At 44.5% G+C, this 14104-nt stretch overlaps 2 protein-coding genes across 3 annotated transcripts in view; one reads left to right on the top strand and one right to left on the bottom strand.

Annotated features, from left to right (window-relative positions):
• The window catches only part of LOC118377657 (potassium channel subfamily T member 1-like), a 180973-nt gene extending 178564 nt beyond the window's left edge, over positions 1–2409 (top strand). The window contains exons 29-30 of the mRNA XM_052479946.1: positions 1817–1901; positions 2129–2409. Coding sequence (XP_052335906.1) covers positions 1817–1901; positions 2129–2258 — 215 coding nt within the window. The 3' untranslated portion in view covers positions 2259–2409. The remainder of the gene's footprint in view (positions 1–1816; positions 1902–2128) is intronic.
• A 7619-nt stretch (positions 2410–10028) lies between these two features.
• LOC118377659 (calmodulin-regulated spectrin-associated protein 1-B-like) overlaps positions 10029–14104 on the bottom strand; it is a 31566-nt gene continuing 27490 nt past the window's right edge. For both annotated transcript variants that reach the window (XM_035764602.2, XM_035764603.2), the window contains exons 13-18: positions 13964–14100; positions 13364–13614; positions 12989–13091; positions 12768–12883; positions 12510–12628; positions 10029–12313 (exon numbers count right to left, since the gene is read on the bottom strand). In XM_035764602.2, the coding sequence (XP_035620495.1) occupies positions 12017–12313; positions 12510–12628; positions 12768–12883; positions 12989–13091; positions 13364–13614; positions 13964–14100 (1023 nt within the window). In that variant the 3' untranslated portion in view covers positions 10029–12016. The remainder of the gene's footprint in view (positions 12314–12509; positions 12629–12767; positions 12884–12988; positions 13092–13363; positions 13615–13963; positions 14101–14104) is intronic.

Below are 14104 nucleotides of genomic sequence, written 5' to 3'. Positions count from 1 at the left end.
CCCTGTCTTGCGGGGGCTGTGGGGGTGTCTGGTTCGCCAGTGACTACAGTAGCCTGTGAGTGACAGAGTAAGAATGCTGTGTTATTGAACAAGACTACAGTAGCCTGTGAGTGACAGTGTTGGCCGTCTTAGAGTTACAGGGCATTTCAGAGCAGCCGTTAGGAGAGGAGACCAGAACAGGTTAGATGGAGACTCATGATCAAACATCACTACTGCATGACTTTGTGTGATGATGGCAGTGGTGGGTGGCAGACACACAGTCTTTCTTTCTCTCTGTCCTCTGCATTGTGTGGACTGAAGTGGGAGACATAGGCCTAGTTCACACTTAGGTTGAACAACTGATGTACGGTAGTCAAATATGTTGTAGGCTCCATCAGTTTTACCTGTGTTAACTAAGCCTTGTTGACTGGCAATGGATGAGGAGAGATGGCCAGACGGAGTACCAAGTTACTGCAGGGCAGGACAGTGGTTAGATACATTACAGGGCAGGACAGAGTGGAGCAGAAAGCATTATGCCTGTGTTGTTCAGAAGGCCAACAGTTCATAGCTATCCACACACCAAAGCTACACTGGGAATTGTGTAGAAATATAACTGTGGTTGTTAACAGAGAATCCCATTTAGCATTTGATTGGCCTAAATACCAAATCATTAATATTCAGCTCATTTTAGTCCCTCTGAATTACATTACAAGACGATCCTAGATGCTTTATTTTGACCCCTTCCAATCCCACACTACCAATGTATTTTGCTTCACTCTGATTAGTTGAGCCTTACTTAATTTGGTTGAACCTCACTTTGATTGGTTGAGCCTCACCTTGTTTGGTTGAGCCTCACCTCGTTTGGTTGAGCCTCACCTCGTTTGGTTGAGAATCACTTCGATTGGTTGAGCCTCATCTCATTTGGTTGAGCCTCACTTCGATTGGTTGAGCCTCACCTCGTTTGGTTGAGAATCACTTCGATTGGTTGAGCCTCACCTCGTTTGGTTGAGAATCACTTCGATTGGTTGAGCCTCACCTCGTTTGGTTGAGCCTCACTTCGATTGGTTGAGCCTGTCCTGCCGGATGCCAGAGCATGTCCTATTTGTGTTTGTGGGTCTGTCAACATTTCTATATGGGGGGCTGAGTGTCATTGGCATGGCAACCATGGTGACGTGTTGACGTGAGTGACCAGGCAGACGTCTAGAATGTGCAGAAGGTGAATCTATACAGTCGGACAGTGTCTGCATGTCTTTCTTAAACCGCGCATGGAGAGATACGCTTGCCTTGTGGCAGCATGGGCCTACCCTGTACCAGCCATGCACTGTCAGTAACGGTTAGACCTTCTCTCTCTCCTGCCCACTCCGCCTGGCATTATAAGGGGCAAACACAGGTGGGTTTGGAGAAGCAGATGCACTTTACCCCCCAACCCCCAAGCTTGAGCCCCATTCTGTCCCAGGTACACAGCTTCTCACTCTTACACACAAACAGGTAAAACACACACAGCTCTGACCTTAGATCAGTGACTAGGGGCAACTTGATCCTACTTCAAAACAAGCACAGGACGTCAGGGGATGCTATATCAAGGGGTACACAATTACACACCATTGATTATATTTGAATAGACATTAAGAAAATGAACACAGAACTCGTAGCAAACAAGATATATACTGTAGACTTGCTTTATGTGCATATTCATTTTTATACCAGTCTACACCCTTACTGAAGATCAAGGAGTCAGGGAATCCTATAGTTTCAGTTGCTAAACAGAGCATTATTGGGCTGATGTTGACTAGTAAAACCAAGCCATCTGTGAAGACCTGCCCCTGTTCTGTTGCAGATGAGATGAACGACCACCAGAACACTCTTTCCTACGTTCTCATCAACCCCCCTCCAGACACCATGCTGGAGCTCAATGACATTGTGTAAGTACCGACAAGAGAGGTGGGATCAGTGGCCTCTTCTTCTCTTTTCAGTATGTACTATACTGTACCAAGCTGTGTCGACTGTACACAACCTTGGGTATGGTATACAATATTGTTCCCGAATGGGCACAGCAGTCTATTTTGGACAGTACAGTTCTCTGGTAGTGTGTTCTATAAAAATGTGGATGTGACCCAATAGAGTTGGTTTTGCCCTCGTCTCTATCCAGGTACATTATCCGGTCTGACCCTCTGGCGGGCCCTAACGTGCCAGAGGATCCAGCCCAAGGGCAGAGCAGCGGTGGCGGCCGGATGAGGCAAGACTTTGGCACTGAGACCAGGGACGAGACCCACCTCTGAAACTCCCTCACCTCCCTCACCTCACCCCGATTGCCAACCCCCGGCACAATATATATACACACACACACACACACACACACACACACACACACACACACACACACACACACACACACACACACACACACACACACACACACACACACACACACACACACACACACACACACACACACACAGAGCTGCTATGGAAGGATGCATAAAGACTGCCTCATCATTAATTAACTACTTCACCTCTTGGAGAGCATCAGACAGGCCCTCTTGGGGAGCATCAGACAGGCCCTCTTGGGGAGCATCAGACAGGCCCTCTTGGGGAGCATCAGACAGGCCCTCTTGGGGAGCATCAGACACGCCCTCTTGGAGAGCATCAGACAGGCCCTCTTGGGGAGCATCAGACAGGCCCTCTTGGGGAGCATCAGACAGGCCCTCTTGGGGAGCATCAGACACGCCCTCTTGGAGAGCATCAGACAGGCCCTCTTGGGGAGCATCAGACAGGCCCTCTTGGAGAGCATCAGACAGGCCCTCTTGGAGAGCATCAGACACGCCCTCTTGGAGAGCATCAGACAGGCCCTCTTGGGGAGCATCAGACACGCCCTCTTGGAGAGCATCAGACAGGCCCTCTTGGGGAGCATCAGACAGGCCCTCTTGGGGAGCATCAGACAGGCCCTCTTGGAGAGCATCAGACAGGCCCTCTTGGAGAGCACCAGATAGGCCCTCTTGGGGAGCATCAGACACGCCCTCTTGGAGAGCATCAGACAGACCCTCTTGGGGAGCATCAGACAGGCCCTCTTGGGGAGCATCAGACAGGCCCTCTTGGGGAGCATCAGACACGCCCTCTTGGAGAGCATCAGACAGGCCCTCTTGGAGAGCATCAGACAGGCCCTCTTGGAGAGCATCAGACAGGCCCTCTTGGAGAGCATCAGACAGGCCCTCTTGGAGAGCATCAGACAGGCCCTCTTGGGGAGCATCAGATAGGCCCTCTTTGCAACAGATTAAACAGAAAGAGTGCACCAGTCACTGGAGGGAGAGAGAGACAGACTGGAAGCACGCCCCCTTCCGGACAAGTAAGCAACCAGAAGAGACGATGATGTCAGAGGTCCTGTGACGCTCTTAATATTTAGAGGTTAGTTTGATTTAGCTCGTTCACACGCTTGGTGGATGGAGCTCGCACTTTAAGACCAATGGAAAGGTGGCACAAGAGCAAACTCTGCCTGTATGGTATGCTGGTGAGCTCGACCAAGCACACCTGGTGTGTGTGGGGGGACTGTGTAGTTATCAGTTACGATAGCAAGTCATGTGCGGAGTTTGGTACAGAAATGGTTATTCCTTATCTCAATGTTATGGCAGTATTCTTACAAATCAATCATGATAGTACATAAGCACTTTTTAAATTACATTGATTTTCGTTTTTTAATTTCCTATTTTCAATGTAGAAAACATTGTATCTTATATAGGGACCCTTTTACTGCTCATGCTGGATGTTTCCCCATTTTGTTTTATAACATGACATTTCTTATTAAAAGTCTAGAATAGTAAAGGAATTGAAGAAGCTATATAAATTATTCCATGCCACTACAATATGTCGCTCTATTTGTGCCATATAGTATCTGGATATTTATTTTATATCTGTCAGTGTTCTAGTTAAGCTAATGTACAACCATTCCTTATTTCTGACAGGATTTTATGAATGATTGTACATTACAGTACAATGATCCTGATTTTCAAAGCGGTTTACCGTGGAAAACCTGTTGTTTTCCACAATAAGAGACAGGCACAGTAAAGGTGAACGTTCACTACAAAATGAAAGTTTGTTTTATGTTTTCAGATGTTAAAAGTCATCTAATGTAAAGATGAGTTGGAGTTAACTATCACTTGAAGTCTGTTAGTATGGCCAGTACATGGGCTTGGATTGGAGTACAGTGTTGCAAGTTGGATTCCAATATGTCCTTTCACTTATACAGGAATCACTTGTACAGTAAATGTAGTATTGTGTGTGTGCTTTAGATATTGAATCATTATTTAAGGGTTAGGAGATGTATTTATGTTTTATTTTTTTTCGATACTGTTGGACTAATATGTGTGGTTTTATCATTGTAAATAGTCTAACACTTTTAATCTTCATTGTTTCGTTACAAAAAATCTGGGTCATTTTTCCAGAAATGATAACAAGAAGGTCTTGAAATACTTTTGCACTAAGCTCTGTGGTCGTTAAGAGCATTATAGCATGACCCTTTAACCCGAAACTTAAACTATACAATAAAACAGACTACAGTATTCACAGCACAGTATGAGTCAGTCTCCATACATTCAGAGAGAGGTGGTATAAACACAATATCAACTTAGTTAAGTTTGCAAAGTTTAAGGTTCATTGTCATTGTAAATGATACAATATACTTTGTCCATTTAGATGGATTTTTTGGGGGGTGAAGCCAGCATACAAATACACACAAAAAGAGTAGACCATAATACATGCATTTCCTGACTGCATGAATATCATTAGGTTGTTGAGAAAGTTTGTTATGATGGAGGAAAGCCAACTGATACTTTGATATCAGGACTGAAGTTGTTTAATATATATTTCTTGCTGTGTTTGAGATGTATAGTATTCCCACGTTGTCCATTGATTTACTGTAAGTGTAGATAGAATATGTTTGATTCTAGCCAGGCCCCCACAGAAAGGCAGTTTACAGATCTGGAGGACTAAAGAAGAGTACAGTTGATCACCATGGAAACAATGAGCGTGTACAATCCCATCAGTCACCATATAATTAGAATCCATAGAAAATCTGTTTGTGGTTTTTGAAGTTTATACTGTAGTTTAGAAAGGGGCATGCGAACACAAAAAGCATGTTTCTAAATAAAGCTTGCCAAACCAGATATGTTTTCTTACAGCTAGATTGCCGACCTGTGTGAAGTATCACACCTAGAAAATGAATCTGATGATAATATTCCCCGCTTCTTTTTTTGTAAGCATATCATTTGATATCTTTATATGGAACCATGCATGTTCTCCAAAAACCTCTGTTCACTTTATCATGTTCTTAATTCGTTGTGAAAAGGTACATTTTCTACTATTTCTTATGATGAAGTCTGTGTACTTCTCTACCATGATGTAAAATATGAAACAATAAATGCTACATGCAGCAGGGAACATTGAAATGGATAAACACTCCTGTTGTTTGTTTGAATCACAGAGAAAAATGATCACTCAGAAACAGCATTGAGATAGCATTGCTGTTAATCATTATTAACAGGGTGGTGGCCTTGGTTGGGGTAACACTTGTTCAGTATTGATTCACTCTAATGTTGACAATGTACACAGTTATGAAACATAAACCAATAGAAGTAAAAAAATAAGATCAGACCAGTATCATATAAAAAAGACTACATAGTGCTTTAAAATTCTTAAGGCCACGGCCGGTCCTGTCCCTTCCTCTGTTTACTGGTGTCGTTTACCGCCTGTCTCTGGTCCATTGGCCCTGGTTCTGAACCACCCGGTTCTGAACCACCCGGTTCTGAACCACCCGGTTCTGAACCACCTCCTGCAGCAAGTCAGTAAAGGTGTATTCATTCTCCAGCAGCAGGTGGTCATCACTGGGAGAACCACCACTAGGTGGATCACCACAACATTCTCTTCTCTCCCTGCTGCGACTCTTTGGCACACCCTTTGGGTTGGATTGGCCTCTACTCTGTCTGGGAACTCTGTCTGAAGAAAACTGTGGGGTTTCTTGAGGTTTGTTCTCCAATTCTTCAGGCTTTTCTGGAGCAGGAAGAATTCGGGTCTGGGTAAGGACCTCACTGGACGTGAGTAGCATTGACCAAGCTTGACAAGGACACACTTGACTCAAATGAGGGTTCAGCATTGTCCAGTTGGACTACATCATGATCTGGAGAGATTGTTTCAGAGTCTACTCTTGAACTCCTCACCAGTCTCACCTCTGTCCTCTTCTGGGGGTGAAGATTCCAGAACAATGGGTGATGGTGAAGATTCTAGAACACTGACAGTAGTGTTGCCCCCCAGAGAAACATCAACTGAGATAGTGTCCATTTCACATTCGACCTCTTGGTCAGGATCAGGTGATTGGTTGTCTGCTTTGACTTCGATCTCTTGGTCAGGGCCGGGGTCGTCTGATTGGTTTTCTGCTTCACCTTCAACTTCTTGGACAGGGTCACGATCAGCTGAGAGATCGATTGGTTCTCTCTTTCATCTTTGACCTCTTGGACAGGGTCGGGGTCAGTGAAGAGTGTGGCATTGTGGACCTGCCCCCGATGTGTGGCATTGCCCCTGATGTGTGGCATTGTGGACCTGCCCCCGAACCTAGATGGGGGAGACCCTCACTATGGCTTTCTTTGACCTTTGTTGTGGTCAGGGTTAGGTTTGGCAGGGGCAATAGTCAGATAAAGTATGATCTCTGTATCCTCAGAAGCCTGGGTTGTATTTCTGTTGCCATTTTGTAGATTATAAGTCCTTCCATCATCACTTTCATGTTCCTGACTCGCTTTATCAGTAAGATCATCTTTTCCTGTCAGATTTCTAATTCCCACCTGGACTCATTACATCCTGGCTCTTTGCTGCTCTACCTCTGACGTCGTCATATATTCATACAGGTTTTCTCCATCAGTCTCCACCCTGTGTAGTTCCTAATCAGTCTCCACCCTGTGTAGTTCCTAATCAGTCTCCGCCCTGTGTAGTTCTCCATCAGTCTCCACCCTGTGTAGTTCTCCATTCTGTGTAGTTCTCTATCAGTCTACACCATGTGTAGTTCATCAGCCTCCACCCTGTGTATTTCTCCACCATGTGTGGTTCTCTATCGGTCTCCACCCTGTGCAGATGTATATGTAAAAATAAATAAAACGTATTTATATATGTATTCAGACCCTTTGCTATGAGACTCAAAATTGAGCTGTTTCCATTGATCATCCTTGAGATGTATCTACAACTAAATTGGAGTCCAATTCAATTGATTGGACATGACTTGGAAAGGCACACACCTGTCTATATAAGGTCCCACAGTTGACAGTGCATGTCAGAGCAAAAACTAAGCCGTGAGGTCAAAGGAATTGTCCATAGGGCTCAGAGACAGGATTGTGTCGTGGAAAAGATCTGGGGAAGGGCACCAAAACATTTCTTCAGCATCGATGGTCCCCAAGAACACAGTGACCTCCATCATTCTTAAATGGAAGAAGTTTGGAACAACCAAGACTCTTCCTACAGCTGGCCGCCTGGCCAAACTAAGCAATCGGGGGAGAAGGGCCTTAGTCAGGCAGGAGACCAAGAACCCAGCTCTGACAGAGCTCCAGAGTTCCTCTGTGGAGATGGGAGAACCATCTCTGCAGCACTCCACTAATCAGGCCTTTATGGTAGAGTGGCCAGACAGAAGCCACTCCTCAGAGGAAGGGACTGGGAGACTAGTCAGGATCGAGGCAAAGATGAACGAAGCAAAGTACAGAGAGATCCTTGATGAAAACCTGCTCCTGAGCATTCAGGACCTCAGACTGGGGTGAAGGTTCACCTTCCCACAGGACAAGAACCCTAAGCACACAGCCAAGACAACGCAGGAGTGGCTTTGGGACAAGTCTCTGAATGTCCTTGAGTGGCCCAGCCAGAGCCCGGACTTGAATCCGATCAAACATCTCTGGAGAGACCTGAAAAGAACTGTGCAGCGGCGCTCCCCATCCAAGAATGGGAGGATTGTGTGTAGATTGATGATCAAAAATAATTAATTTGATCAATTTTACAATAAGGCTGTAACCTAGTAAAATGAGGAAAAAGTCAAATGTGTGAATACAGGTTTTTAGAAATGTATTATGAATAAAAAAACTGATGTCACATTTACATAAGTATTCAGACCCGTTACTCTGTACTTTGTTGAAGCACCATTGGCAGCGATTACAGCCTCGAGTCTTCTTGAGTATGGCGCTTCAAGCTTGGCACACCTGTTTTTAGGGAGTTTGTAGTTTCTCCAAGGCCCTTCTCCACCGATTGCTCAGTTTGGCCGGGGTGTCAGCTCTAGGAAGAGTCTTTGTAGTTCCAATGACCTCATTGCTTGGTTTTTGCTCGGACATGCACTGTCAACAGTGAGAACTTATATAGACAGGTGTGTGCCTTTCCAAATCATGTCCAAGCAATTGTATTTATCACAGGTGGAAACCAATCAAGTTGGAGAAACATCTCAAGGATGATCAATGCAAACAGGATGCACCTGAGCTAAATTTCGAGTCTCATCGCAAAGGGTCTGAATACTTATGTAAATAGAAATAGGTAGAATACTCACTATTCATGATCTACCTCAGAATGTAGCCTTGCATGACAGACTCCTATGTCCTACTAGAACATGTAATATTTACACAGAACTGAGGAGTAATTCTACCACAGATGTGAACAGAAAGCTGAGTGTTTGACAGTATGTGCTGTTCTGTGAATACATGACACTCAGAGAGCCACTTCAAGAGAATGAACTGCCCGTTGCCATGGTAGGTGTATGCATGACTGCAACAGTTTACCATGGTTATGAGTGCTGCATGCCATTGAGGCATGGCTGGGAGATCACCATTGTTCCAGTTGAGTGGTGGAGGGAGAGACAGTTCACACTAGGGAGGCCTGGAGGATAGCAGCACATCCACCAACTCCCTTATAGTGATGTGATCTGGGTTGAAATGAATTATATTCAGTCTTTTTGGCCCAGCCCCGGTGGAACAAGTTTGGAACACCTAAATTATTTAAGTGAAGCATGCCTTCAATAATCCCTAGGTAACTGGTGTGGGGTGAAAACAAGGCATGCAAAACTATACTGTGAATATGCAAGTGTCTCTGACTAGAACACATGTACAGTACCAGTCAAAAGTTTGGACACATCTACTCATTCAAGGGTTTTTCTTTAGAATATTAGTGAAGACATCAAAAATATGAAATAACAAATATGGAAACATGTAGTAACCAAAGACATGTTAAACAAATCAAAATAATGTTTATATTCTTCAAAGTAGCCACACTCTTGGCATTCTCTCAACCAGCTTCATGAGGAATTATTTTCCAACAGTCTTGAAGAATTCCCCACATATGGTGAGCACTTGCTGGCTGCTTTTCCTTCACTCTACGGTCCAACTCATCCCAGTTAACTCTAATGAACTCATCCTCTGCAGCAGAGGTAAAGCTGGGTCTTCCTTTCCTGTGGCAGTCATGAGAGCATGTAAGTAAGCATTTCACTGTTGTGTTCGGCGCACGTGACAAACTTTGATTTGAGACTATCATAGCGCTTTTTTAATTAAAACATTTTAAATTTAATAAACTTTCAAAGTTCTTGAAATTTTACGCATCGACTCACCTTCATGCCTTGGTCTTTTTCCAAATAGGGGTGTTATACAGAAGATAGACCTACCTTGTCACAACTCAACTGATTGTCTTAAACGCATTAAGGAAAGAAATTCCACAAATTAACAAGGCACACCGGTTAACTGAAATGCATTCCAGGTGACTACCTTATGAAGCTGGTTGAGAGAATGCAAAGTGTGTACAAAGCTGTCAAGACAAAAGGGTGGCTACTTTGGATATTCTCAAATATATTTTGATTTGTTTAACACTTTTTGCTTCCATGCGTTATTTCATATTTTTGATGTAGAAACAATGTACAAAATAGTAAAAATAAAGAAAAACCATGGAATGAGTTGGGGTGTTCAAACTTTTGACTGGTGCGGAACTAACAAACTGTTGGTGATGTAGGCTGAAAAGTGTAGAGAAAGTAAAATGTGAAAAGACAAATGAGAACAAAGGATTGAAATGTGTTTTAATAACTTTAAAAATGTATTCAGTTTCAGTGCTTCCATTTAAAAATAAATAGATGGTATGATCTCAAAGAAATAGACAAATGAACAGGGATGGGAAGTACACACACAAATAGTGATTAATGACAATATAATATTTTAGTAGACAAACACTAACATACAAAATATCTATAAAAAAATAAATCAAATGCAGAAAATTATAATCAAGTACTCTATATATTTTTGGAGACGGCAGTATTAGTGAAGGAAGGATGTTATTTTAGTTGACTGGTCACCCATTCTTAAATCTTAGTGTTTGGTTTTAGTTCAGGAAAGGTTTCTCAGTTGGAGTGCACAGGAGTTCAGTTCTGAAAAATATACCATCTTCCTTCTGCAATACATTTTGAATGCCCTCTTAAAGTTGAATTCCACTTTCTGTAATCAGTGAGTAAAGTGCACGTGCAACACTTAGTTGTTCATGAGGCCAACATACGGTATCTAATAATAAGCACTTGGACAGAGAGAGAAAAATAAAATGGTGGCAGTGTTTGTTGACACCTTTCAGGAATGTTCTTTAATGTCGGTCGGTAGGTAAATAACTAGACCACAGTCCCACAGAGTGACCCATTATGAATATATTAAATACTGTCATTCAAACCGGTTACAGCAGAACACACACACTCTTCAGAACAAGAGCATGCAGCCCCCTGGGGGAGGGGAGAAAAGTTGGCTTAGCAGGGTTGGGGTCAATTTCGTCAATTCAGGAAGTAAACAAAAATACAAATGTAATTTTACTTCCTGAGCTGATTGAATTGAAATGGAATGACCCCACCCATGGTGGGTAGCCGATCACTCATGTGGTAGAAGGGAGGTGGTACATTGCATGATAAAAGCCTTTGAAACGTGATGAGTGGAGTGCACCTTTATACAGGAAGTAGTGCCTAGTGGAGAGAAATGACTAGCTCTAGCTAGCTAACGTACGCCATACCGATTCATGTAATGTTATGATAACACATCAGCGCCGATTACTGTATAACCAACCAGTTTTCCATTAAAAAAATAACAAAAACGTACAAAATAAGCATCATGACAATTTCGAAGAGTACCCAAGCCTATTGTTCCCCGCACGTCTTTACCCCCTCGTTTAAAGGCCTAAAGGAGACTAGATGAGTAGTTTAAAAACAATCGCCACCATTCTACATCCCAGATAGACAGTGCTACGACGGGCTGCACTGCGCAAGTTTAGAAGAGTTTGAATAAATAGACAGTTGATAGTAGCAGTATGATGCTTGTAGAAGGCCAGTGGATGGTCTGGGAGCCCAGTAACAAACAGGAGACAGTTCAGAGCAGCACATTGGACAGAGAGAACGGGAGAGGCAAAGTTGGCAATGCTTGTCTGGTAGCTAGTTATACTGGAGATTGATTTGTTGCAGAATACTGGTCCTAGAAGTCCTAAAAGAACGTAAGCTGGTCATCTCAGGTCAGATTTTGAAGTGGAGAGATTGAGAACCACCTACCCCCTCCAACAAGAGAGAGGAGGATGGGGGTTTGAATGGGTCATAGTGTGAGAGAACCACCCACCCACTCAGATGGACTCAAACAAGAGAGGGAAGCCATAGCGTATTTTGCTGCAGCGGAGCTCAACCATTTCAGTGACAACAATAAATACTTCAAGTAAAAAGACATCCACCACATGAAAAAATGACACGTTTCTCTTAGTCTTTAGAAAAACAGAACCGAATGAATCCATCAACGAACAACCTGAACAGAACACATGGAGATCCCCGACAGATGACAATGTCACTGGCAGGCCACCAGTACATGTATCCATTGATACAAGCCCCCACAGTGTGAACTGAAGGAGCCACGTGTCTGGCCATCCTTGATAGAGGGGGAGTTTCATTGGCTGTGGACATCAATGCAGTCTATCCAGCAGAGCATGGTGGAATGGGTCCTAGGAGGGGTTCCCCAGGGTGACTTTCAGGGGCCTCCCCAGATTATTTCCCGCTCTTCTTTGGCACAGTGGTTCTTTTGGCCTGCCACAGGTGGTTGTGGATGGTGATGGCGTCTATGCTAACCGACACGGTCTTAGCGGGGATGACAGTGAACTGCTTGCGGTCCGAGCTGTACTTGTAAAGCTTGTCGATCATCTTCTTGCTAATGCTCTTGGGGCCCGTGCCGGTCAGCTTGAGGATCTCCTCCGTGTCTGGGAAGTAGGAGTAGACCCCCCGGAACTGGCAGCCCCCATCCCTGAACAGGATCATCAGGTGGTGTGCATCTACTCTCTCCAGCTCCTGGGATCAGACAGAGGAGGAGTCAGATAGAGGGGTGGGGGGGGGGTTACCGCTGGTTCTGGAGTGCTTGGTAATAGCATTTAACAGTACAACTTGTGGAATATACACCAGCTGGAATGAGATTTTAACCAATCAGCATTCAGGATTAGAACCACCTGATTTATAAATCGTATTTAACAGTAAGATGATAATTCACCTCTAGAAGGGTGTTCTTCTGGGGTTCGTTGACTTTGCCAGCGAGGCAGCAATGGGAGATGGCATTGAAGATAATTGGCTTGTTGGACTTGGAACTGGGCTCCCTGAACAGCTTGGGACCTGAGGACAGTGGAAAGACAGGTCTTAACATTAGATAACATACATACACGGAGACACGAGGAGAAAGTGAGCAGCGCAATGGTTTAATGGTAACATTATAGGGGCTTGTAATATGCTAAAGGTGGTGAGTTGTACTGACCAGTGTATTCTGCCATGGAGGTGATGGAAGACGCAGTGGATCCGTTGTCCCAGTCTCTGTCAGTGTTCCGACTGGCGTTCCGACTCAGGCCTGGGAACGACTCCACAGACTCACACCTGGCAACGGACAGCAGAGAAAACAAGAGGTTTTAAAATGTCACACAGAGAAAACACACTTTTTTTTTTTAAACTCACAACCACCCACACATTGGGGTTACTTACCGTTGGGAGCCAGGCACTCCAGAGTTGACGCTGTCTGCCTCGGCGGTGGCAGCGGAGGCCAGGGAGAGACTGGAGCCTGACTGGACACTGCTCAGGTTGTCAGCTACAGAGAACCAAAACAGACGCTGTCTTAGTGTAGCTAACCTCTTCCCACTACGCTACTATCGTCACACACAGAAATGCATGACCGCAATATGTGCAATATTGTCTCAATGATAATTGGGATGAATAAAATGTGGCCTAAATTAAGGAGAACTAGTGTCAGCAGGGTTTTTCCTCCAGCCCAGCTGGATCAGATCTGTTAGTTCAGCAGTGGAGTAAAAGTCCCTCTGGGACCCCAGTTAGAAACCCCTGGACTAGAAAGGTGTTTCTTACGTGTGGAAGAAGAGCCCTTGGAGGAGAAGGTGTCGCTAGAGATCTCCTCTCTGCTGAACGCAGACTTGGGTCTGTGAGTCTGGTGACTGAGTTTCTTGGGCTTGGTCTTAGCAGTCTTGGGTTTGGTGGGGCTGCCCAGGCCCTGTTCCTCCATCAGCTCCTGCTGCTTCCTCCTCAGGTACTGCTCCTTGATGAGCTCCCTACGGGCCTTCTCCTCCTCCTTCCTCATCCGGTCCTCCTCCGCCTTCCGCCTGGGGGGAGACAGACCATAGGCTCAACAACTGCTGCATTTGAATAGACGGAGTCACAATGTATTTAAAATGCATCTCAAGTGTCAACACACTTTAGAAGGTCCTGTGTTAGAGAATATTCTAACACAGGGCAGAAGAGGAATGCAGTTGCTCTTGTCTGCGTTTTCAATGAGTCAATATTCAAGGTAAATAGAACAGACACACTAATGTTCCAAACGTGTGACCATTGTGGGAGGGTTGTGGTGGTGTTGCTGTTGCAGTAGTGCTTGGACATGGTCTTATCCTACCTGAACAGTATGTATTGTCTAACAGACCGTTTTGATTTGGTTGTCGAGGCAATGTTGGTTACCTGGCCTCTTCCCGTTTCTGTTCAGTCTCAGCCTCCAGCTGCATTTTTCGTAGCCGGGTCTCCTCAGCCTTCTTCTGCTGCCTTATGAGAAAAGCTGCTCTCTTCTTAGCCAGTTCATCCTCTGCCTTCTGTTCATCCTGC

The sequence above is a fragment of the Oncorhynchus keta genome, chromosome 25, assembly GCF_023373465.1.
Source record: "Oncorhynchus keta strain PuntledgeMale-10-30-2019 chromosome 25, Oket_V2, whole genome shotgun sequence".
NCBI classification, from domain to species: Eukaryota; Metazoa; Chordata; class Actinopteri; order Salmoniformes; family Salmonidae; genus Oncorhynchus; species Oncorhynchus keta.
Note: the sequence above shows the minus strand (reverse complement) of the source record. Positions and strands in the feature narration are given on the sequence as shown.